We start from the raw sequence: 25,530 nt of genomic DNA on the forward strand, positions 1-25,530 counted from the left end.
AGGAGCAGTGCTACTTTGAGCAAGGAAAAAGTGATTTAGTGAACACTGATGTGACCAAAAGCCTGTGAGACTGAAAAGCATGAATCATAAATATGTTAGAATTCCTTTTTTCATACAGTATTAATGGCATCAGCCACAAATTACTTCTTTGAGTTTTGAAATGGGCTTAGAATTGGTAATAAAATAGGTGAGGTAGTGTGGATGGCTCAGCTATCAGTTCATGCTGGCATAACCTAACTGCTTTGCACATTAATAGAGTCCTATACTTGGCCAGAAAAGTATTTTTGTTTTATTTTTCCTGCAATTCTTTCTTCAATTTTTTTTTTTCATTTTAGTAATTTTCAGAGATTGTCTTCCTATCTAATTTTGTGTGGGCTAGGTTGGTATTTGAAACATTATTACAGAGATGGTGCATGCAGCCATCACTGGGGTGTACAAATCCCCCCCTTTTTCTCCTCATTCTGCTTGGAGCCAGGGCTGCTAATACATCTCTACATTTCTGGTGTTGCAGAAGAGTAATCAGGAAGATTTGTTTGCTGGCTTCAAAATTGCTTCAAAATCCCTTCCCTGAATGAGGAAATCCAGGAACAGGTTCATTGTGCATTGCAGAGGATTTGTGGGGTGGGGTGGTCCTGTGTGTCAGAAACATGGACAGCCCAGGGAGAGTGGAGCAGGGCAGGAGGGGAAGGGCTAAAGTGCCCTGTATTTTTCTGTTCTGTTAATCCTTTGTGGTTTGTGACTCTCTGGAATTCTTTCCATGCGGAACATGCTATTGCTCCATGCTTTTATCCCCAGAGATCAAGGAGGAGTCAAAATCTCATAGCAGAAAATTTCTGGTTGATATGAATAGATAGATAACCCAATAATCCCCTGAAATAATATTTATTTTGTTGTTGAATATCTTGGTCAATTTTCCCTATGGTTTTGCAGATTCTCCGGGAGGAGACAGGGAATTTATTTTATTTATTTTATTTCTATCTTTCTTTGTTTGATTTCAGCTAATCCCATCATCATTTTTGTAAACAAAGCATATTTTTTTGCTACCAACTGCTTAAAAAAAATTATATAAATGTGTTTGGAGCAGAAGTGGATGCTGTGCCTCTGGATCAGCTGACAGCCTCTTTAATCCCACAATTCCCACGTTGCTTCTTGCAGCCTTTTATTTAATTCATTACTTATGTTCACAGCTCTGTGAGAAGCAAAGTGAGTGTATTACACATGGCTTTTCTATAAAGTACTTTGTCATGCCAGCACAGGTTTTCACTGCTCCTCAAATGACACAAACTTCATGTGGGAAGTAGCAGCAGATAATTCAGTAAATAAGGATTATTAGAATGATCCGCTCTAATGAAAAGGGAAATTTCAAACCAATGACTGAAATAAATAAATTTATGCATATTTATCACTTTGAACATCAAAATACAGAACCTCCAGCAATTTACTGTTACACTCCAGTCAGTATCTCCATCTCATTACATACCACCGCATACTGAAACTTTCTTGTCTTTGTATTCTTCTTGGCACTCAGTAAATCTTTCAGAAAAAGTCTGTGAAAATATTTCCTAACTAGAGCCAAAGCAGGAGCTCCTTTTGACAATTATTTGTATAACTTCTCTGCCAAATTAGAAATTTATTAAGTAATGTGGCAGATCATCGATGGGCTCTCAGTTGGGGAACCTTTGGAAGTCAAAATGGAAATATTTCTGTGGTTTATATATTTGTGTTACAAATCAGCATTCCTTGACTTGAAATCCTGAATATATGCACAGCTTTCTAGCAGCTTCATATTAGTTCTAGTAATTAGGCACTAATTACTAGTGGTATCATAAATAATTCTGCCTTCCCACTAGGCCTTGCTGCTGTAAATCAAAGGTTAACAGATCAAGAATAGATTAACAACAGCAAAAGCACAAGAGCCTTCTCTGTGGTGGAATAAAACCAATTTTGTTGACACTTTACTGAAATTGAATTCTGTTTTGTAGTGCCTTAAGAAAAAATATCCTAAAGATTTAAAGAGTGTGTGATCTCAGAATAGATAAAATAATGCAAATGCAATACTTCCAACTTAATTTCAAATATTACAGGTCTGTAAAAATCCTGCCTTCTTTCTACTAACTTGATCATTTGTTGCCTATGATCTTTGTTTTAGACAAGAGTTTTGTTTGGGGTTTGGTGTTTTTTTATAATTTTAATTTGCAAGTACAATTTGGGGAGAAAATGACTTGTTTACTCAGTAGTTAATGAGGAAGCAAAACTGCCTGTTTTTACTTACTGTCAAATGCCAGGATGAGACATGGAATCAGGTAATTCCCTTGTTGCTGACATTAATAAATGCTCCAGGTAGGAATTTCTAGTGGGAAGATTTGTAGCTCTGCGTCCTGCACAGAGATGTGCCACCACTGAGCCTGGTGTGGACCAGCAGCACCCAAACCGACCTCTGCAGCAGAAAATACTTGAAATCCAGAAATATATTTGAATATTGAAATATTTCAAAAATTGAAAAATATTTGAAACATCAGAAGTTCAAGATGTAAGTTCTAGTATTCACTTCAGAACTTATTGCTTTGCAAAAGAAACCCACAAACATTAAAGAACAGAGATTCTTAAACAGGAGCATCAGAGGGCTGGATGAGAATCTTGGTTTTATTTCATTTTGTGCAGTTATAGTTTGGATAGATACATTTTTTTCTTGGTGAGCCCTGAGTATTTCTCATTGCTGTTCACCACTGGAATCATCAATTGAGTTGGAATAATTAAATTAATAATAATTCTGCAAAGTTTACTGCATCACCCCAAAGGAAAGCCAGGACAGTTCTGTCCATTGCTGCCAAGCACAGGCTGTCTATTTTCTGTTCCACACTGTGATAAATAACCACTGGCACAATTTAAACCAGCTCAAGGATTTATTGTGTTAATAGTGTTTGCTTGTGGAGAGCAAATATTAAATGGTTTTGCTTCTCTTTGGCATAAGGTAAGGTCATTAACATGCATAAACTGAATTTGAAGTATTCTTTATTACTTATTATTTATTCTAAATATTAAATTATAATTTGCATATGCATTTGAAATATAAATTTTAGATGTTATTTTTGTCAGAATAGTTTTTTCACAGCCTCACCTGTTTCTTCATCCAAGATCATCTTCAGCTTTGATGCCATTGATTATATTTAATGACTTAAATATAAGTTTCATTTATAAAATTTAAAAGAGAGCTTTGAGAGCAGGGGCAATGAGGGATGAACCAGCACTGTTGCTTCCCACAGCATGCAGAAAAAAGCAGAAAACAAGCAAACAAAACCAAAAACCAAAATAAAAACCAACCAAAAAAACCATAAAACACCCAACCAACCAAACAACTAAACCAAAACGAAAGCAAACAAAACAACAACAACAACAAAAACTCAGAAACAAAAATGTAAACAAACAATAAAAGAAGCCAAAAACACACCTTAGATGAGAAAGAAAGAATAACCCAGCATCCAGCAGCAGCTCCCACCTCAAACCTGCCAGCTTCCAGCTATGCAGTGCTGGGAATTTCAGAGTTTGAACATCATTGCATTTAATAGCACTGATACATCTTTCCTTGAATTTGCTGGAAAGAAAAAAAAAAAATCCCGATCCCTTCTGTTGATTGCTCACTCATCCTAACTTAAAATCATCAGTTTTCAGGGTCTGAAGCCTTTGGGATCTAAAGGCTCCATGTAATCCTGGCCTTTCTGCAGGGAAGGAGCCCTGAGATTCCTAAAGCTTGCATACTGTGGATTTTTGATTAATTTAATGTAATCCTACGTAATGATGATTATTGTAGCATTTTCTGCATAAGATGGATGAGACAGGTTCTCAAATGCCAGCTATTACTGACATTTAATCTGGTATAGGTCATCAAATACCAAGGTGGAAGAACTGTTTTAATTTATTTTTTCTCATTAATAATACATTTAAAAGAAATTAATATTGCAAAAATGTTTCCTTTTTCATTGCTTGTCCCTAAGTGGAAAAAAAGCAGGTTGACAGAAATCACATAGTTGGAGACAAAGCATCCTGCATTGTGATTGATGCTGGTGGTGTGGAAAACATGATTTTAAATCCCTGACAAACTGAGTGGGCCCATTTTCCACATTTCATCGTGCCAAATGCTCCATGCAACCATCATTTCTCAGGCTGGGTTGGAAAGGCCATGTCTCAGATTCTGGGAAGGAAAAAGCCCTGGAGAAGCGAGGCTGTGTTTGGGAAATGATGGCCTCCTGTGTCTAGACAGTCATTTTAAAACAAGGGCTTGCTGCTGGGGCTGTCCTGATTTGCTCTGAGCCTGAGTTTAGCTCTAGGACCAAAGCTAAACCCTCCAAACTCCACACTCCTTTAGCCTGAAGCTCCTCAGGCTGCAAGTCAAACACAATTTCAGGGATCTTCTTTATTTCTGCCTTTATTGCCCTACAATCACTGAACAATTAATGAAAACTTTCCCCCTTCCTCCCTCCTCCCTCCCTCCCCAAAAAAACCCTATTTTCAAAGTAATTTTTAATACTGTCACTTTTCAACTAAGGGAAAAGGTTATTTATTAAGTGGAAGAAGCAATAGAGTCTGACTGCACATAATATCTTGTGAAAATTAAATACCTTCAGGAAAAGTGCTGCATTTATTTCTTCTATGAAAGTGCTTTGGTACAACAGTAGGAAAATCATTGAAAATCAGTGTATGAATATGTGTATTCTGCTCTGTACATAAAAGAGTGCATGGAAAGAGTATGAAAGGTCACGTGGCACCATTTTGAGGCTCCAGAAATCATTCGAAGCAGAATAAGCAAAAATTGCACATTAAAATACCTATCTCGAGTTGAGTTTGAGGGATAACAAATATATCAGAGCCTGAGCTGCCAATGAAGAAAGAGAATTTTAATTTTCTGTGGCAAAATTATTTCCCTGCATCTTGTACATCTGGTAAAGGAGTGGAAATGAACCATCTTACCCTCAGAAATAAATACTCAGGATAATCCAAGAACTATTCATCATCATGTTCCAGATTTCAGTATCTCTAACATCAGTGTGTGGTTTGAAAGTAATAACATATCTTATAACTATATAAAATCTGCTAAATATTTTCTTTACTTTAGGGAGGGTTTATATCTACTTTTTAAAACTGTGGTAGAGACTTCATGATATTATTTAGGTGTCCCATTAAAAGTCTACTTAAATGTAGCTATAAAGCCATGTAACATGGCACTTTGTTTATAAAATGATTTTTTTCCAGTTGATCAGCACGTTGATTTAGCTCAGCTGGTTTGTGATAAAATAGGAATAATCAATGTTTCTTCATTTCTGTTCTAATTGATGAGCTTGTAGTTGCACATGGGGAAACATATTTAGTCTGAAAGGACTCTTAATTCCAAATTTCTGCATCTGATTGAAGTCTGAATCCTTACATTTTCAGATAAAGGGCAGTAATCTGACAAATAAATACTGATGTTCAGGGCCCTTAATGAATTCAAGAATAAATCTGCAATGCGTCTTTCATTTAAAACTGATGGTTATTAAAATATTGCATGTATTTATGGAAAAAAAATGTGGCTGAAAGGGTAATATTTGATTTACTTACTAAAATTTCGTATTGGGAATAAATTTTGAAAATTCAGAGAACATGCTTTTTTACTCAGAAATTTACTTTGTGCACAAAATTACTCAAGGTAATTAGATGATTTGAATGAGAAGATATTGAATTCTATGTAGACAGAAAGCAGATTTAAGCAAGTATAAATTTGATCTGTTCTAAGGGATGCACTTTTCCAAGGGTACATCCCATTGCTGTAGTCTTGATTTGGGGAAAAAGAAAAAGCAGAAAATTCTTGTGATGTGAGTGCAAGACAAAATTTCCCTGCAATTTTATCCACAAGCAAAACATAGGAACTGAACTTTCATTTCTCTGTGTGTTTGATTTATTGCTGTTATAGTCCAGATGTGCTTTTTTGAGCATGTACAGCCACAACTACTCATAAATGGAGCAAGAAATAGAACATGATAGGATTGACATTGGTTTATTAAATATTTAAATATTTAATATGTAATAAAAACGATGTAATATTACAATAAAATATTTCCTATTTCACATATTCCTCTGCATAGGAAGAAGTAGAGCTTGTGTGAGAAAATTGCAACTGTGACAAAACGTCATTAGACAGAAACTCAGCTGTACATCTTTCTATCCTGTGTCATCCCTGCAGGACCCAGGGATGGTAGATGAGTGCACAGGAGAGGCATCTGCACTCTCATCCTGCAGAAAAAGCATATTTGGGTGGAAAAAGGAGGGGCAAACACTTTTAAGGATTGCTATGAACTTTAAATATGTATATTTAATTGACATCCCTAAGACGAATGAAGTGAAGGCTTTTATACCCTCTGTAGTGGAAGGGATCAGACTCGAAGAATAACATGCAGGATTGCTAAAACAATTGTGAATATAGTCATAACAATATCATAAACGACCATCCTGAATTAGCAAATTACATTCAGTTTACAACTCCTGAAAATTCACATTTCTGTCTCTGTAAGGAAACGGGGGCTGGAGGGACGTGTTGATGGCAAACCAATTCAGCTTTCTGACAGGCATATTTTTAATAGATGGATGATGGACAGTTTAAATAGAAACAAACAAACAAATATGACAACTTGCATCTTCTTTAGCAGTGAACCAGACTGGCTTTGATTTTAATCCATCCCCAGATTCTCAGCTGCTTTCCCCATTTGCTCAGGCCTCCACCCCTGTTGCTTCAAATAAGAAAACTTTTGTTTGAATTGGCGATTTCCCTGCAAAGAGAAGTGTGTTTCATTACAAATGTCCCCCGTGGGGGCTGAGTTTTGCTGATTTTGGCCTGTTGTTGTGCAGCGAGCAGTGAGTGGAGCTGGGCTCTGCCTGGTGAGAATGAGTTGTCTGACTGAGTTTTACTTTTATCTGCAGCTCGACCCTGTGCTGTTTCCTGCCTGGCACTAAATCTGCAGCTCTCCAGGAGAAGAAACCATTATTATTTTACTCACAGGCACTCATTGCTAGATTTCCAAAATGCCAGGAACATTTGGAACATATGTCCTCCTTTACGCTGCAGAAATCACAGTGGAACTTTAATAGAATTTCACTCCCGTGCAGCACAAAAACATCCACTCCATATTTCCTTCCAATATCAGTTACCAAAAAAATAAGGCGCTTTGCTGGAGAGCCAGAGAGTTTCTAACCCCCCAAAATAGTGTGGGAAATTATCCTCCAGATGATGGATGCTGCCTTGTGCTGGAAAGAAGCAGAGGAAGGAGAAACCCAAATACCCAAATCCAGTAGTATTTCAGTTCCTCCTCTGGGGAAAAATTGCCCTTTGCCCCAAACCTGAGAATTGCTTTCAATGTGTGTGTGTGTGTGTGTGTTCTAGCAAACAGTGTTTTTCAAGTTCTTAAAATCTGTCTGGGACGCTGAGGGCCATGGATCATTTATTACCAAAAATGGGCCAAATTTGAGGGTGGGTGGCCCATTTCTTTCACTTTAGATGTGGATGAAAAAGAAAACTGCTGAACCCAGAGACCAACATAAACATCATCAGAGTTAAAAACGCTCCTGGACCATGCAAGAAAGCTTATTATTAATTAAATGTGATGTAAACTAAATCAAATTAAATTCATTTTTTTAAATGCAGTAGAAATCAGACGCAGAACTGTGTGGCAGTCCCCTTCTGAGAATCCAGTCAGTGGATCACCTCATAGCACAGGCTGTAGGAGAACCCCAGGGGTGTTTTCACACAGTCCTTTTAATTAGCTGTTTTGATCACCTCCTCTGAAGAAGGTTCTTTGTTCACCACAGTCCCCACAGTTTCAGTTATCTTATTTGTCCTACAGTGAATCTGGATGGTGCCACTCAATGCCAGTGCTGTTCTCATTATGCTTCAAACCAATTAAATTGCCCAGCATTTCTCTTAATTCCAACTCTTTTTTTTTTTTGCCGACATCATAATCCTGCTCCTAAATTGGTAAAAAGCCTCTAACTTTTTGTGACTTGTTCATTTTGCCAAGATCAACTGAGTAGCTTTAGTTGCCTTCTGTCTCGAAAATGACCTTCTCAGTGTAATTTCTGAAAATTAAACCCTGTCCTTTCTACTCATAGCTCCTGTTCAGGTGTGCTAGGATTTTTTATTTTTTTTTTAAATTCTTGTTAGGTCTTGTCCATAGCAGTAACTTTGCCTAAGAAAGCATCCTCTTTTTCTATATATACTTTAGTAATTTGCTTTCTATAATATTTTACTGGTTTTTTTGTCAAGGAGCTCCAAAATTGTGCATTTTTGTCCCCTAAACTTTGATTGTGCTGTACAGTGTTCTTAGGTGCATTAGAAATTAGCAGTTTTCAGTCATGCAAATGCCTAAATGAAGCTTTACAGTGAAAACAGTTCTTTCTCAGCTAATTAAATAGGTGGATTATGAACGAGGTGACTGAAAGTTTGGAAAACAAAAGGAAGTGATGAGAGAGAAGGTTCTGGGCAAAACCAGTGGTGATAAGGGTTTGGGTGCTGAACTAAGGCAGTAACTATCCTACAGATGTCTCTGTAAGGAAAGAGCAGCAGCCCTCTTGAGGCCCTCCTTGCATATTTTTGAGGCTTGATAATGAAGGAAAGATGAATGTGAGAGCAGGGACTGGGGAGTTCAGTCACTTTTGTCTCATGGCAGCATTCTTTTCCTCCGGAATCAGTTCTATTTGGTAACATTCATTGCTCTCTAGTCAGTGGTTTTGTCAGGGAGGATTCTTTTAAAAGGCTGGAGAGTTGTCATTGCTCTGATGTGGACAGAACAGTCCCTGTGTATTTATTCCTAGCTGGAACCAAACTCTCTGGAAAAGCTCCAGCTGTAACTTTTTAAGACTAAATTGTCAGACTGAGGAGAGTGCACGTAATAGAGGAAGAGGATGGGTTTATATCAGCAGTGTAAGAGAGCTGTGAAAATAGCAAATATCATCCAGGAGTGGCTGAGTCTCTGGCTGGTGCAGGGAGGTTGCTGGGCTGACCCAACAGACCCCAGTGAACTCAGCTGTGGAGCAGCAAACCCAGTGCTGGCCATGCTTGTTCAATTACTGACCTAAAATTGGAATAACTGCACAGGAGGGCAACAGAAAGGGCCTGTCTTATGAGAGGAGGAAGTCTGCCTTGCCTTGCTTATCTCTAGCTGCTAGGCAGAGGGAAAGAATTTGATTTCCATCTAGGAACAGCTCTGGAGAGGAGGACAGGTGAAAATAGCTGTTTAAGCCAAATAAGCTGCTGCAGAAATCAGTCTGTGTAATTCAGCCTGGGGGATATCACCGTTAGTTATTGGATGTGGATTCCTGACTGCTGGGACCACAGTGAAACCATTCTGGAAGACTCAAAACAACTGAATACTTATCAGTTTAAATGCCTGCAAAGCACCAGGACTTGATGAAGAAAATTCTCCTTTTTGTTGTTTATCTGGAGGCAGAATTCAGAACTTCCACATGTGAAGTCTACAGCTTTCAAAAGATAACCTGCCTTAATAAAATTCAGTTTAGTGCCAACATTTTTGCTGTTGCAGCAGCCTCAATTAGCAATCAATTAGCCTCATTGGCAGTCTCAGGAAATGAAGGCTGCAATGGGCTCAGCACTCTCTGTCAGCCCCAGTGCCCTGAGCTGGGCTCTGCAGGGACATGCACAAGGTCAGTGTTCCTCCCAAAATTGCTCTGTGAATGGATAAAAGATTTCATTGCCCTCTGCTGAAAGTGGAGAGGCAAACTCAGCACCATTTGTGAGAACAAAAATTAGCCTAGAGCTGAAATAAATACTGCACAGTGCATCCTTTAGAGCTCCCAAGGCAAAGGCAATACAGTGTAATTGTGGGTCAACTTCCTGTGCTAGGAATGCACTTCTGGTTTAAACCTCACTCTAAAATCTGCATTAGTCTTTAAATACAGAACTGCATTTAAAGATTACACACTAAAGCACTTAATTTTCTTAATTTGACTTTCATAGCCCTTTGATCATGCAGCAGCACTTAGGGAACTACTTTCTTGTTCTGTCTTTTACCTCTTCCTTTAATTATAAAGTTTCATTTTTGTCAGTCTCAAGGAGAAGAATAATGATTTTTAGAGGAAAAAGAGTGTAATTTACACATGAAGTCATGATAACTTTCACAAATGATGTTATTATAAGACAGATACTGAGGAAAAAAATAAATGACCCCCTATTCCAGAAAGCTGGAGCCACCTCCTAAATTCTTAAATATTCTTAATTCTTAGATGTTCCTTGCAGGATCTCTTTGTTACTGGCATACAAATATTTTATTTCTTGTGTGATCTGAAAAGATAATCTTGTTTTAAAAGGCTAATAGTTATTTTTTAACTTTTATTTTAATCAGTAGAAATGTTAAATTATTAATAGACTAAACACTGTGTAGAAGAGCCAGTCGGAAGTCAAACTTCAGGTGTTTGTAACTGCTGTGTGTCTGGATGTGTATTTAAATAAATGTGTGTGTTTATATTTATTTTATGAGAGTGTCTGATCGCAGCAAACCCAGTTGGTTCTATGATTCCAAAATGAGCTTTATTTGAATTATTGAATCTTGAGGTACAAAGTTCCATTAAATAACATAAATCAAATCCCCAGAAGTACAGATTGTAGTCTGGAGTACATGTAACATTTTAACAACTTATTTTAAATATATATAGGTGTTGACCTTGTTATTTCTGATGATCTGAATACATACATAAATAAGTGTATACACTGCTATATAAGCACTGTTTTTTTTCCTTTCTGTTTTCAGTCCAAATTACTTTTGCTTTTCAGGCATGATTTTTAGTTTGCAAATATTCTGTGCTATGGACGTTTTGATTTATGTAGATCTGAATGCTAAGTTTGTGTTTTTAAATGTATTCTTAGAGTACAGCTGGGATAAAGAATGACAGTGAAGGACAGGACAGGAATTCAGAATTATTTTGATAAATAGAAATCCCTGTCAGGAATGGAGTTACCCCTCAGGAATGGTATAGGTAAAGTTTATTCTGCCTTATGGCCTGGTGATGGACTACATGACCTTTCAAAGGCTCCTCCAGCCCTATTTTATGATTCTGAGATCAATTCATTTTGGCATTTGACAGCTCCTGCACATAGACTATAGATGATTCTAATACCTTTACTTTTTTAAAAAAAGTTGCTGTGTTGTTTTTTTTCTATTTTATTTGTATTTTTTGCACTTGAAACACTTTACCTCTAAAATGCGTTCTTATTTATTTGAAGACTAAAAATAAAGGATATGAGTTTCATTCTGCTGCTCAGCAAATAGCCTAAAACTGGATTTTTATGAGAACTTACAAGGCTATAAATTACTGCTCTGTCACATAAAGATATCTGAAGTTTTATATGCTGTTGATCCGAAGTTATTCCCATTAGTGGTAATAACTAGGAGATAATTCACTTCATTTGGATAATGAAATCCTGGTTCTCAAAGTGGTTTTAGTAACGTTCAGCCTGGAATCAGATTATTCTTTACAGCATGTTAAAGTCACGGCAAGGTGGTCTTCAGCCTGCAAGTGTAACTTGTTCTCACAAAGAGGTAATCCTGTTAAAATATTGTCGGGTTAATCAGAATTGATTTGCTAAACCCAGTGAATGCTAATCAAGCACTGGGTTAGGGAGCTTTAGCAGCAATTTTAAGTCTTTGATAGCTCCCTATTATTCCTGGATGGAATGACTCACTGGATTTGTGGGGGCATTTTGAAGCCTGAACACCTTTCCAAGGCTGGAGACAAATGTGCTGCAGACTAAAGCTACTCCTCCAGAAATAGATGTTAAAACACCTGACAGTGGGGATCCCTGTATTTGTTACAGCTTCTGTGCAATAGCTGTTCTCCAGACAACCTGAGTGCTTTGTGCTTTTGTCACTGGTATCTGTAACTATCCTACCATTTTTTACAAATAATGGTTAAAAATTAATTTAAGACTGTAATTTTAGAGTGTTACATGGTACATCTGTTTCATAAGAAAATGCATTTAGAACTTCTGTGCTTTACATTTGAAAGATAATTCTGTGTAATTGTTAATTTGTTAGAAGATACGGTGAATTTTTAAAAATAATTATGTGCTTATCAATATGGGGTATATAGGAAATTGAAATGACAAAGAATGAAAGCTTCCTTTTTCCAGAGCCAGCAGGAGCTTTGCACTCTGCTCACACCCTTTAAAACTTACAACATCTTATTTTCTTTCAACAGCAAGCTTTTCTTTACAGACTATGGGAATGCTGCCAAGGTGGAGAGATGTGACATGGATGGAATGAACAGGACGTGGATAGTAGACTCAAAAATTGAACAGCCAACTGCTCTGGCACTAGACCTCATCAATAAATATGTGTACTGGCTTGACATATATCTGGAGAGTGTGGAAGTTGTTGACTATCAGGGGAGAAGGAGGCAAACAATAACTAAAGGCAGACAAGTAGGTATTTATTTGCAAATCGGTAAAAAGTAATGATATCAATGAATGAATGCACATAAAGCTAGCAGCTACAGGAATTTCATAATTTGTTACCTTTTCACTTCAGATGTCTTAGAATTTAAAAGATCCAGCTACATGCTTTGGTTTATCATCAATTTAGCAATTTTGCAACCTATGAATATTTCCATGTGGTGTCTCATTAAGAATGCACCCTGTAAGTCACCATTGTTAAAGACTTCAGGAGGGAAAATCTGAGGTGGAAAGGTGCAGGGAGATAAATCATTAATGACAAGATGTCCTTACCCACTCAGGAAAGAGAGACTAACAGGCACAATAATGTGAAATAGAATAGCAAAAGCTATTCACCCATTCAGACTAATCTGGATGCCCTTAAATCTTGTTTTTGTTGGTGGCAATAATGCTTTTCACAGCTGATATTGAGCCATAAATACAAACTTTGAGACTGTGAGTCCTAGAGCAGGAGCATTGCAGTCCATTAGCCTGGAGAGTGGAAGAGTTCTCTGGCACTTGTGAGTCTTATGTAAATCCAGGGAAAATCAGCAAAGACCAAACTGTTCTGGTCAAGTACCTGGACTGCCAGGTGTGGGCACCAAGTTTGCATATATTTCTGCCTGAGGGTAAGCAGGGAATGTAAAAATGTGCAAGCAGAATATACATTTTACCTGTTCTTCTGTCATTAGTTGCCTCCAAGTAATCAGTGTTTAGCAAGATGCAACTGGTTAGACTGTTAACTAAAAATAGACAGAAAATGTGACAATAAGCAGTGTAAGTGGTGGTTTAGCAACACCTTCCTATTTTTGCCAATCTACCCCCAGTCTTTAGGCAGTTCTGGAGCAAGAGATCTTGCAAACTTTTGGGGGTTTTGTGGGGGTTTTTTTGGGTTTTTTGTTTGTTTGTTTGTTTTAAGTGCCATTTTGGACTAGATACTTAAAAAGCTGAAATAATTTTCAGAACCTATTAAAAAATACCTTTACAGGCTTCTAACTGAGTTGTACTTGTGTCATAGGAGAGATGCTTATTCTTCCTCTTCTTGCTGAAATCTAGGTGCAAAAGAGGATACTTTATCAAGCTCTGAGGGATTCTTCTCAAAACTTGCTAAAAGAATGAGATCTCTGTTTTTTGGTATGGGTGAAGGGTATTACAAAGTTTGCCCTCTCCCTGTTGTCACAAATGGTACTGATTGTCTTTCCACTCAAATGAAGAAATGGTAAATTCAGTATGTTTTGTGCTGCATATGCCATGATCTAGAATAGCTGTTTCTCCAAATCACTTCTCATCAGTCCAAGGAAACAGCAGACCACAGAAGTGTTCCCAAGAATTTTTAGGGACTAAAGTTTATTGTGTAAGTACAAATGCATCAAAGATGTGCGTTCCAAACAAAACTGGATTCTGTGGTTGACAGCCTGCCTGGTTTTCAAAGGACAAGCCAGTAATGTTTTTGCTCGTGCACAGGCTTGCTGGAAAGCTTCATGAGATGTAAAAAACCCGACAAATTAAAAAATAAATACAAATAATTAGATCATTATAAAAAGCATTGCAAAATGAGCCACCTAGCTTTAATAGTTTTAATAAAGAAAATCTCTCATGGGAGTTAAATGATAAAGATTTAAACTGAGTGCAAATGGGTATAGGGAAGAAAGGATTGTAATTCAGGGGAGAATTCCACAGCTTGGTACAGATGTGGCTTTATTTTCAAGACTGTTTTATTTTCCATCTTGCTATAATTGCATTGAATTTCTATTGGGTTTTAATCAAATGCTTCCAATGATGTCAATTATTATTCCTTTTTCTGGGTGAAGGCAGAATACAATGGCAAGATTTGGCCAACTGGGGTATAATTTCCTAAATGACTGAAATACTTGATGCACAACAGGGCTTTTTGCTTGGGTTGGGTTTTGGTGACGTGTGTCTGAATTTGGGAGTGAATGAGATAAATAAATACTTTGTGGTGAGCAGTTGAATGGTTAAAGTAATAAAATAGTCAGCCTGTGAATATCTGAACATCTGCCAAAATATTCTCTTTCATTTGTTCAGTTTTCAGAGCTGCCAGTGAGATATTTTACATTTTTTAAATCTATAAATCAAGCACAGCCTCTAAATTATTGACACTTTGTGTTTGAGCTGTGATTGTCTAACTACCAGCTATTAAGTAATTTTTTAATCAATGTAACCAGATACATCAGAGATTATCACAATTTTAGAATTGATAAACAAGCACTACCAAGTGGTCACCACCATATTCAGAGACACCAACACAAAAGGAACACAGCAGAGCTGACAGAATTTGTTTATTTCTCATAAAATATTTTCTCAAGAAAATATTCAGCAGGTATATCTTGCACTATTTGCCCTGATTTGATCATAAAATAATTTTTAAAAGTGGATCAATTGCACCTATGAACTGTGTTTTAAATTTCTGTTTGCTATATTTGTTAGTTAGTAATGGTAATTTGTCTTAGTTATTATTAGTTAATGATCATTAGTTAATATTAATGTAGCTGTTTCACTTAAAGAATGTAGATTTTAATTTAAAAAACAGAGAAACTGGGTAATTTGTAAAGGAATATAGATTGTTAAATAATTTGAATTTTCTACCTTTTTTGTACAAAGCTTTTTAATTGTAAATTTCAGACTGCAAGAATGTGAACTATACTTCTAGTGTAATTTATGTTTATTATTTACAAGCACTCAGAAAGCCTTCTGTGCAGTTTATCGCATACAATCCACAGTAGTGTTTGACGTTTACAACTCATAGATATGCCTAAAATATTGAGCTAAAATAACTATACCATTTGTTTCTTTTCCAGATTAGGCATCTTTGTGGTTTGGCAGTGTTTGAGAACTATTTGTACACAGTTAATTCAGACAACCTGAGCATTTTACGAATCCACAGATACAATGGTACTGATGTTCAGGCTCTTGCTAGGCTGGACGATGCTAAAGAGATCCGTGTGTTCCAGAAGAGAACTCAAGCAGCAGGTAAGATCAAATTTCCTCCTCTAGAAAGCACAAAACCAGATAGTAAGTGCTTGTGCAGTCCAAAAGGTCCTACCAGAAAAAAAGCATCTGAAGATGGAATGAAAATTTGTCCTTGTGGCACAACTTTCTGTTCCTTGAGTTTTGTGTGGTTGTTCCACTTTACCCGTGTCTCTAAGCTCCAACTCAACCCTTTCCAGAGAATTCAGTTTGGAGAACTATCCAAGAGCCCTGCCCTGGACATTGTGGCACTCAGCACTCTGAGAATTTAACACCTTCAGGATTGTTGGATGTCCAGTGTTGTCCACATGCTTTGGGTCTCAGGCTTCAGAGATTCCTGATATCTCTGGGCCTGCTTTTCAGACAGACTCACACCTCAGGTGAGCTCCTGTCCTTGGGGCTGCCAAAAAGGCACAGAGGTGTGGGCACAGCCCTGGTGAGAGAGGGAAATGCTGACAGGGTGTCCTTGCTTTGTGCGAATATCAGCTTTGCCATCTGTGAAAGAAATCTTCATTTTCATCTAGAATGAAAGAACTCTTTTTTATCTCGGAATTTTTTGGTAAAACGGCAATTTCTGAGGTCTGTAGTCCTGTATGACTGTAATCTGCTGACATCCTTTCTGTATGCAGAGCATCAGTGGGGGGTTCTGGGAACTTCGTGCAAAGATTGCAAGATCCAAAATGTTTACCGTGACGCTTTATGGGAATGTTTTTGGCATGACTGATAACAATAAATCGTTGCCATGACTGCTTAGACAGAAAAGCCAACACATCAATTCTCAATGTCGATGTTTCTAAACAGAATGGCTGCTTCTGAAGAAGTTTGTGAAGTGGGAACAAACTCTAAATTGATGTAGAGTGGGTGAACTAATTTTCACCCTGGAGCTGAGGACATTGATTTGCAGATGTCAATGTCTGAAGGAGGCTGCAAAGACTCTTTCTTTGCTATAATCATCCCTCTCGTACTCCTGAGGGAGTCAGAAAGGTTGAGTAGAGGAGAGACATGAGCACAGTGTAATCTTTTATTACATCCTGTGATTACTCCACTACTCCTTTTATTTTGAATGGACATGTTTGTTGCTTGTCAAGATTCTCTGTAACAGCTGTCTCAGCTTGCTGGAGTTTCTGTATTACCTTTAACCTTATCGACCCTAACCCACTTGATTGCTTTATTTTAAAAGAAACAAACCTGAAAAGCTTGAGGTAAAGTAGAAAGAACAGAACATTTTTTTTTAAAACTAGAATTCTGCTTTAAGCCAGCTTAGAAAACATAAAATAGTCTAGTATATTCTGTTTTCTCAGCATATTAAGTTTAAAAAGAAAAAAAAATTAGGAGGCTAATATAGAACCGTGCATATGAAATCAAGGATAAGGAATTCTTTGACTTCTTCAGCTGGATTTATATCCCAGCTGTACAAATCTGCACCCCATCCCAGGAAGTGTTCAAGGCCAGGTTGGATGGGGCTTGGAACATTCTGGTTTAGTGGAAGGTGTCCCTGACAAGGGCAGGGGTTTGGAATAAAATGGGCTCTGAGCCCCCTTCCAACCCAAACCATTCTGTGATTCTGTGATTCTATAAATATGGAAGAATTCTACTAGGCTTGTTCTGTTCCTTAGTTTCAGCATACGTGTCTGCCCAGAAAGGTGCTGTCTAATGGAGTAGAGGGAATACCAGACTGTGGGGGCATGGGATGCACTCTGTCCTCAGAAAACCCCAACCAACCACGTGAACCAAAGCAACAAATGGGAAAGGGTGCAAGTGTCAGCTCCCCCAGGGAAGCAGTGCCCCGCAAATGCTGTGCAGGAGCTCATTCACAAAGAGGTGATTGCACACAGCCACGGGCACTGCACAATAACCCTGGACATTATTGGCCTGGCCTGGATATCATCTTTAAAAAACACCTTCCATAGCAGTTATATCCTGGGGAAAGATTTCTTGTGACACAAACCCCCTTTCTTTATGATTTCCCTCTGTCTAACCTCACTCCATGCTGTTGTAATTACCTTGCTTTCAATGATCTGAGCTGTTTTCCCCTCGCCACAGTCAGAAGCCACGCGTGTGAGTTGGACCCGTCTGGAATGCCGGGGGGATGCTCCCACATCTGCCTGCTCAGCAGCAGCCACAAAGCAAGGACCTGTCGCTGCAGGACTGGCTTCATCCTGGGGAGCGATGGCAGGTCATGCAAAAGTATGTCACTGAGATCACAGTCTGCCAGCCAGGAATAATCCAGGGGATGGTTCTGGGTGTTCTCTAGCAAATCGCATGGGCTGCTTTGGGGTAAAGTTTGTTTCAAATTAAACGTGTGAGACAGTATTTTTTGTTGCAATTCAAATGTTTATTAATTCTTCTCTATATTATAGACTCACAAACTGTGAATTTTGCAATACTCTAACAAACTAAAAATAAAATTATATTTTTTAATAATTTTAAAGATAAACTATCTAAGTAAAAAATAGTACCTAAATTATTTTTCCTTTTAACCTAATAAATAACTACTTATAGCCTATAATGTAGACTTTTAAAATTATGAGTAGACTTGAAATTTAGAGTAGTCTAAAGTAGACTTTAGACTTATAGTAGACTTTAGACTTATAGTTTATTTACAATTATTAATGGCAATTTTATTATAATTTAATTACAATTTGTTAATTGCAATACTACTTAAACTCATAAGAAAGGTAAAGAAAAACCTAACTTCTATCCTAAAACTTCTGTCTTACTTTATGTATATTACTATATTCTAAAACATTAAACTCTAAGTTTTCCACTATATAATATTACACACTTCTAACGTTTACCTGACGCTTTGTTCACATGCTCCTTTCATTCCTCTAAAGTTATTTGATTTGGCTCCGTTCACAGGAGCGACAGGTTAAACCTGGGATGCTCAAAGAATACTAAAATTATCACAAGCTTTACATTAATCACCCTCACTATTTATATACCACGGCTTTTCACAGCACACAGGTACTGCTACAATTTCCACCCATACAATCGACTTGGAGTACAAAAGCAGAACATTCATGTGAACAAATCAAGTTTTTTTTTTCTCAGAATACTTTGTGAAAGCAAACGTGATTTGTGCAGCTGTGGTTCTGCCTAAGGTTACATGTACACAATCTGCTGGTCACCTGCAGCCAACAGGAGTTTTGGGGAATGCCTGGTTTTTGCCTGGCTTTTCAGTCAAGGGGTGTTGATTTAGTTCAGATAAAAGACACGCAGTTAGATACTCTGATGGATGCTGGTAGATGGATTTATTTGAACTCAGTCAAAGCTGATGCAGTTTTCACTGACAATTCCATCATAAAACTGCGAGAGCCAGCAGGAAAAATATATGGAGAATTTCAAGAGTTATATTGATAGCATTAAGCCTCTAACGATATCTAGATGTATTTTTAAGGAAAGAAAATCACTTTGCTAAGTTTCATTTGTTTATAATCAGCTTAATTATTTAAATTGTAAAAATCTTAGAAATATGAACTTTTGATATCCGTTTTTCTACCTCAGCTGGAGAGAACAGAGTATGTTGATTTGTTTTATTCCTTTCCATCTTAAAGAAATTTAATCTTTTTTGTTGTTTGATTCTGAGAAACTTTAGGTGGAAAAAAAGCATTTTGTATATGCTGGCGTCCATGGTGTTGTTAGATTTTAAGATTACTTTGGTCATGGTCTACATTACCTTGATAGATCCTAACGAATTGTAAAATTAAATGTCTAGAGAGCTATATATGTCCACTTTACAGCAGATGCAAAGTTATTCTGTGATCAACAACTGCTTTTTCAGTGTGAACTTTTACACAAAAAAATAATTAGTTGTGAGCGCTCACTAAAGTAACTTGTGTTTTTAATAAGGTAATGCAATTCTAATTTTTCTAGGGTTTTTTTTCTATTTTTTTAATTTTTTGGGCTTGTTTTTGTTGTTTGTTTGGTTGGTTTTGGTGGGGTTTTTTTTGGGTTTTTTTGGTTTTGTTTTGGTTTTGTTTTGGTTTTGTTTTCTTAATCTAGATACCTTCAGAATATATGGAAGTTGAATTTTCGGTATCAAATAAGGCTTCTGCTCCCCACTAATTATGCCAGTTAATTAAACAGGGACATTATGCACTGTGAAGAAGATTAGGCAGCATCAGCTGTTTATGTTTGTAATCTTTCTTTTGCAGGACCAAAGAATGAATTGTTTCTTTTTTATGGGAAGGGACGGCCGGGAATAATCCGGGGAATGGACCTGAATACCAAAATGTCTGATGAGTACATGATCCCCATCGAGAACCTGGTCAATCCTCGTGCTCTGGACTTCCACGCTGAAACCAATTACATTTACTTTGCTGATACCACCAGTTTCCTGATTGGGCGGCAGAAAATTGATGGCACAGAGAGAGAAACAATCCTCAAAGACGGTGGGTGATGCTCAGTGGTGGTGACATTCAGAGATGCTCACTACCAAGAAGATGAACTGACATTTGCAGATAATTTAAAGGTTTTTTGGATCCCCCATAGAAAACAGACACAAATTTGACCTTGAACAGAATTGGAGATACTTTTTTACAGCCTCCTGGGTTTTTTTTTTCCCCTTTTTTTCCTGAGGGCAGAAATGTAAGGTTTGGTTAAGTCACTTTGCTGTGGATTCTTACTGTGTCCATTTAAGCTCACCTCTAGTGAGTAATTCCTATTTCTCCACTGTGTTCTTCCAGTAGCTGGATATTTGTTGAGCCATCCCAAATCCTTGCAGACTTTATAAGACTTCTTTGCTCCAGCCTGCATCACACTGTGGATTCTGGAGCTTATTCAAGTAGTTTGGCAGAATGAGACTGTCTGTAGTGCTTGAAAACTCATTAGGAAAAAAAGCATTGTCTTTCCTGATGCATTTTCCATTGTGAATGTGGAAGCAACAGCTAGACCTAAACATTTATTAGAACCTTAATTAAGATGCTTGTAACATTTATTGTGGCCATAAGAGAAAATGCCAGCGAGTCTTTAGTTTCCACATCTCCCATTACACTGAATCTCCTTGCTTTAGAATCATATCTCATCACACCAAATGTTGTTGTAGTGAAAAAATCTTCCAGTTTGTCAATTGATATTTTGTTTTCCTTTATGGACCCTTGTCTGAAATACTGCTTCAGCAGGAGGTAGCAACTGCCTCAGCTGAAATTCATTCTGCAGTAATTATTTTCTGTTATTTTCTGCTCCTCAATCTAAGAAGCAGCATAAATATTCATCTCAGCCTTCAGAGAGTTTAATGTCTTTACTTGTGAATGGAAGCTCAGGACAGTGAAAGTAACTAAAATACCGCTGTTTCAGCAGGAGGATGTTCATTCCCTGTCATTCATAAGGCATGTTTTAATGCACACTGCTGAGGAGCCATCTCCTCTGTGCAGTGATATGATGCTCTTTTAGTGTGAGGTCTCTCCTCAGAGTCTGCACAAAGATCCCTTCAGCAGCAGTTGCAAGGAATAGTGACAGGCTCTTTACCCTGCTCTGGTGAATGGTTAATAAAGGGCATTTGTCTCAGAAAATAACAAATACTCAGCTGTCAGTCTGGTAATTCTTCATTGCACTGCCAGCACGGGAATGGATAATGTACATCTCACATCTTCCATTGCTGACTTTCCTTTCCTAGCTGTGCATTTCATTTGACAGGGAAATAGTTCAAATGTGGAGTGGAGGAAGGAGCAGGAAAATGTAAATTAAAACATTATAAAGGAGCATCCTGGCTGGGAGGTGTCAGACAGGTTGGGGTCAAACAGGTTGTGATTTGCCTCCTCAAACATGAATAAACTCTTTATCCCAAACCAGAAAATTGGTGATATTCCTGTAAATAATGCTTAAGTGCAGTGTCTACTCTTCATAAGTACAACATAGCAAAAATATTAATGCAATACTGAAAGAGCTGTGGACTATCTGATGATTTATTTTTGGTGATTCTATCTGCAAAGACCAAAAATATGTCACTGTCATTCTCCCCTTTCCCAGGAGCTTACATTGGTAGTTCTAACTTGGTGTAGTTTCATAACTTTAAAGTATATTTAAAGAACATTTGTTAATGTATTTTTCATGATTTAAAAAATTAAAATGGCCTCCAGTCATAACACCTCAGCTTTTATTCTTGTCAGCTCTCACAAACTCAGCAGGGACAGATTAAATCATTCCTTGGTGGAAGGCTACTACAGAAAATCAGGTGTGTCAGGAGGTGGTGTAATATTTGCTCTGAACAGCGTGCTGCTAAGAGCTTCTAGCTGTGGTAGGTGCCGCTTCTCAGATTAGAAGTTGCCTTTTTCTGGTGACTGTCAGGTTTTTTGAGAATGTACATGCTTGTTCAGACACCATTGCAGCTCAGATAATTACAGTTTGCCTACATGAGAGCCTGATCCTACAGCTGTTGACTGGGAATTGAGATCACTGAGCACCTCACACTGTTGGAGTTTGATTCCCCATATAGTTTCAGCTGTGATTTCTGTTTCTTCGCTTTGGGAAGCAAACTGCTGGGTAGTGATAACAATTTGACAGCCCCCAGCACAGCCTGGCTTAGAGCTGGTGGCACAGCTGCAGCAGTACTGTACTTCCACCAGCAACAAGAATTATAATTAACCTTTCAAACTTGCATGTAAAGTCAGTCTTTTACGTTAAAAGTTGGAAAAAAAAAAACCCTAGACAATTTTAATTTCTGTGTTTTTAAAAACCACTGACATTTTTAAATGGATCTAAATACTATTCAGTGAATGCAACATGAAAACAAGCTCAGGGTTTTTTTTACTTGTCTTTGTATCCCTAATGTTTTTTGGGGGGTTGCTGTGACTCTAAAATTCTTATAACATTTACTTGTAAATATTAGTCAAGATGGTCAACCTGTTGCTTAAACAAGGCCACAGTAAGTCTCTAAAGCTCTTTGTAAGCTGTTTAGATGGTTGGTATGTAGAAGAATTATTTTCCCACCAGGTTTTATGTTAATCCAGCATTTGAGGCACTATTTATTATACATGGCATTGGTGAGCTTGGCCATTCTGTACCAAATCACACGTTGTGCCTGTTGTCTGTTTCATACTGAAAAGCAGTGTGGCAAACTGCTCCCTCTGGAACTGTTTTTAAAAACCTCCCATCTACATTCAATGCATTTGGAGCTCTCATATTAGTGCTGGTAGGAAAATTCTGGTGGAAATTCCAGAATTACAAATGTTAACTTTTCAATTAGCAAGTGGAGAATGATCACAGGGCATTTTATTACCTCATCCCTTTTATGCTGAAAGGACTTTACTGCAGAAGGACTGAGTTACTGTAGTAAAATCAAGACAAGAATGGCAGAATGGTCATTGTTTTCTTCCTGTTTACTGCTTGATGTGAACCCCATTTGAAGAGTAATTAACATATTTAAAGCTTTTAGTGAAATAAAAGTGACTTTTTAATTATAACTCCACAAAACCAATGCAAGTTATTGCTGTAGGTTCATGCTGTGGAATTTTGGTTTACTCTTGTCAGTGGTTTCTTGACTTGAGCAAAATCTGCTGAGATTTTCTGTGCTGCCTGTTCTGTTCAGCAGTTTTTTGTTGTTTTTTTTTGTTTGTTGTTTTTTTTTTTTTTCTCTTAGCCTTGGGCTCCAGGTCCTTGATTAAATTCTCTCTTCTTTTCCCTTCCATTCTTAGCACTTTTCTCAACCTCCTTGACCACTCCAAGACCAAAGGCCACTCTCCTCTTTCAGGAACTTTCAGCTGCCTCTGACATTGTGTTTTCCAAAGAATGCAGCAAAGGCACTGAGAGATGAGAAATAAAGCTGGCAGTGTCCATCAGCCTGGGGAATCTGGCTGAGCTGCTGCACTGCTCTCAGACACTGCCTGAGCCACAGCTGTTCTGTGCTTTGGGTGATTCTTGTCAGACCAGGTGGTTGCTGGGTTAGAAATGTCATCATTCTCTTGTTTCATGTCCCACAGAGCTCATTCTGACACCTTTGCCTCCCTCCAGCTTCTTAAACCACAAGGAAAAACAGTTTCCCAAAAGTGCAGTGCTGTTCAGGTATATCAGAAATAGCGATAAAAATGTTAAACGCATTTTTGCAAGACTCCTAAACTCATACCACCTTTTCTTTTTTTTCTTCAAATAACTTTCTCATATTTTGTCTCACTTGCAAAATTTAGGTTTAGTTTCTTAGGTTTAGTTGGTACTTTGGTTGGTACCAAATATCTGAAATTTGCTTTAGACCTTTAGTAGATGAGGGAAAAAAGCAATTTTAAAAATATGACATGGATATATATATAATAAATAGTGAACACAAGCAGCTATAGAACATACATAGTATTAATCTCTTACTACTGTTCTCTCTCTCAACAGATCTTGATAATGTGGAAGGCATAGCAGTGGACTGGATTGGAAATAATCTGTATTGGACCAATGATGGCCACAGGAAAACCATTGCTGTTGCCAGACTGGAAAAAGCTGCTCAGAGTAGGAAAACTTTGTTGGAGGGAGACATGTCCCACCCCAGAGGAATTGTTGTTGATCCTGTCAATGGGTATGAAGCCAGCTGATTTTTCTGTAATGGTTGTCTTTGTGTTTAATTCAGTTTGCTCAGGATGAGATTTGTAGAGTCATGTTGTGATCTGTAATCCTTCAGGAGTGTGTAGTATCTGTAATTCCTGCCCAGCATTCTTGCCCTGAAGCCTTCAGAAGAATTTGTATGCCTGTCACTGTTGCATGTCTGTCCTGTTAATCTGAATGTGACTCACCTTTTTCTCAAACAAATTGAGGGTGTAAGTCCTGTATGAATTTTTAATATCAAGTGAATTTTAAGATGCTCTCCTGTGTTTCCCTGTGTAATCTCAATTCCTGGAGCCAGTTATGACCATATCCTTGTACACATTAGTTTACAAAACTGAGACAGGTGCTCTTCATTATTTATTAGCTTAAATTAATATTAGTAGACTACATAATAAAAAAACCCACATTATATTACTGTGGTATAATGGTAGTTTACTTTAAAGATGTAAGAAGAATGATGTAGGTAGGTAGTTTCAGTGTGGCTGGATTGATTGCTATTTTCCTATTACAGAAAATATTTACCCTCTCAGGTTTTCCCTTTTGAGTCTGTCCTCTGAGGAGTGGAAGTGGCTGTGGAAAGGCTGCAATTCATTAAGGTCAGACAGTGAGGGTATAAAATGAGACCACGAGCCATAACCACACCTGCAATTACTTTGTTAAATTTTCCAGCTCAGTAAATGCGTGGCACAGGAAACAGTGTATGAAGATGTATTGCCTGAAAAGGGCCATTATATAGAACACTTCTCTAATAAAATAGCGTGTCCTTCATGATTATACTTCTCATGGAAGCTCTTCCTGAGGGATAGCATTTATTATGGCTTTTTAATTGTGTTTCCAAAATTTAGTCTTGATTTAACTGGTGTTGGAGCATTAACTGCATTTTGAGATACAATTAAAGAACACTGACATAAATGCTTGTCGCTGTGAGCAGGTTTCAGCTTATGACAGGATAAATGGAATAAGGACAGACAAAAAGTTAATGGGGGAAAGCTCGGTAATTGCTGTTGAGAAGTCATGTAAATATTTGTAAAACATATTTTGTCTCCCAATAAAATAAGTGTCATATTGACCTGAGCCTCAGGGCAGGTGCAGGGTTTATAATTCTGTGATTTAACCTAGTGCTGTTGGAGTCAAACATGCAATGGAGTTTGTAAGGCTTGTAGATCAAAAATAGACTGATGGTCTTTGCACATATTTACAAAAACACTAAAAGAACCCAAAACAACCTTCTAGGGGGCAATTTGAGAGAAATGAAAAGTAAACAAAAAAGCTGCATGTGCATAGCTGCAAACTTGCATTATGCAATTTTTCTTTTTTCTTTTTTTTTTCCAGTTTCTCCTAAATATTAAATTATGCTTATACATGAAAGTGTATTTAAATAAATTTTTGACCAGTAGATTTGATATAATTTACACAAGTGTGATAATAGTATTTTTTTTTTTTCACTTCAGTGTATCATTCCTTTGTAAATTCAGTATTTAAATCCCAGGACTTTATTCTTCCAAGTACAGGCCCATAAAATGGTTAATGGGTTAGGATCACAGAAGTTATTT

The 25,530-nt window shown here is 37.5% G+C and overlaps 1 protein-coding gene across 2 annotated transcripts in view; it reads left to right on the top strand.

Moving 5' to 3' along the window:
• The window catches only part of LRP1B (LDL receptor related protein 1B), a 623,792-nt gene that overhangs the window by 381,070 nt on the left and 217,192 nt on the right, over window positions 1-25,530 (top strand). For both annotated transcript variants that reach the window (XM_038143324.1, XM_038143323.1), the window contains 5 exons: window positions 12,235-12,457; window positions 15,286-15,457; window positions 17,498-17,641; window positions 19,612-19,848; window positions 23,771-23,951. In XM_038143324.1, the coding sequence (XP_037999252.1) occupies window positions 12,235-12,457; window positions 15,286-15,457; window positions 17,498-17,641; window positions 19,612-19,848; window positions 23,771-23,951 (957 nt within the window). The remainder of the gene's footprint in view (window positions 1-12,234; window positions 12,458-15,285; window positions 15,458-17,497; window positions 17,642-19,611; window positions 19,849-23,770; window positions 23,952-25,530) is intronic.

Source organism: Motacilla alba, chromosome 7 (genome assembly GCF_015832195.1).
Source record: "Motacilla alba alba isolate MOTALB_02 chromosome 7, Motacilla_alba_V1.0_pri, whole genome shotgun sequence".
Classification (NCBI taxonomy): Eukaryota; Metazoa; Chordata; class Aves; order Passeriformes; family Motacillidae; genus Motacilla; species Motacilla alba.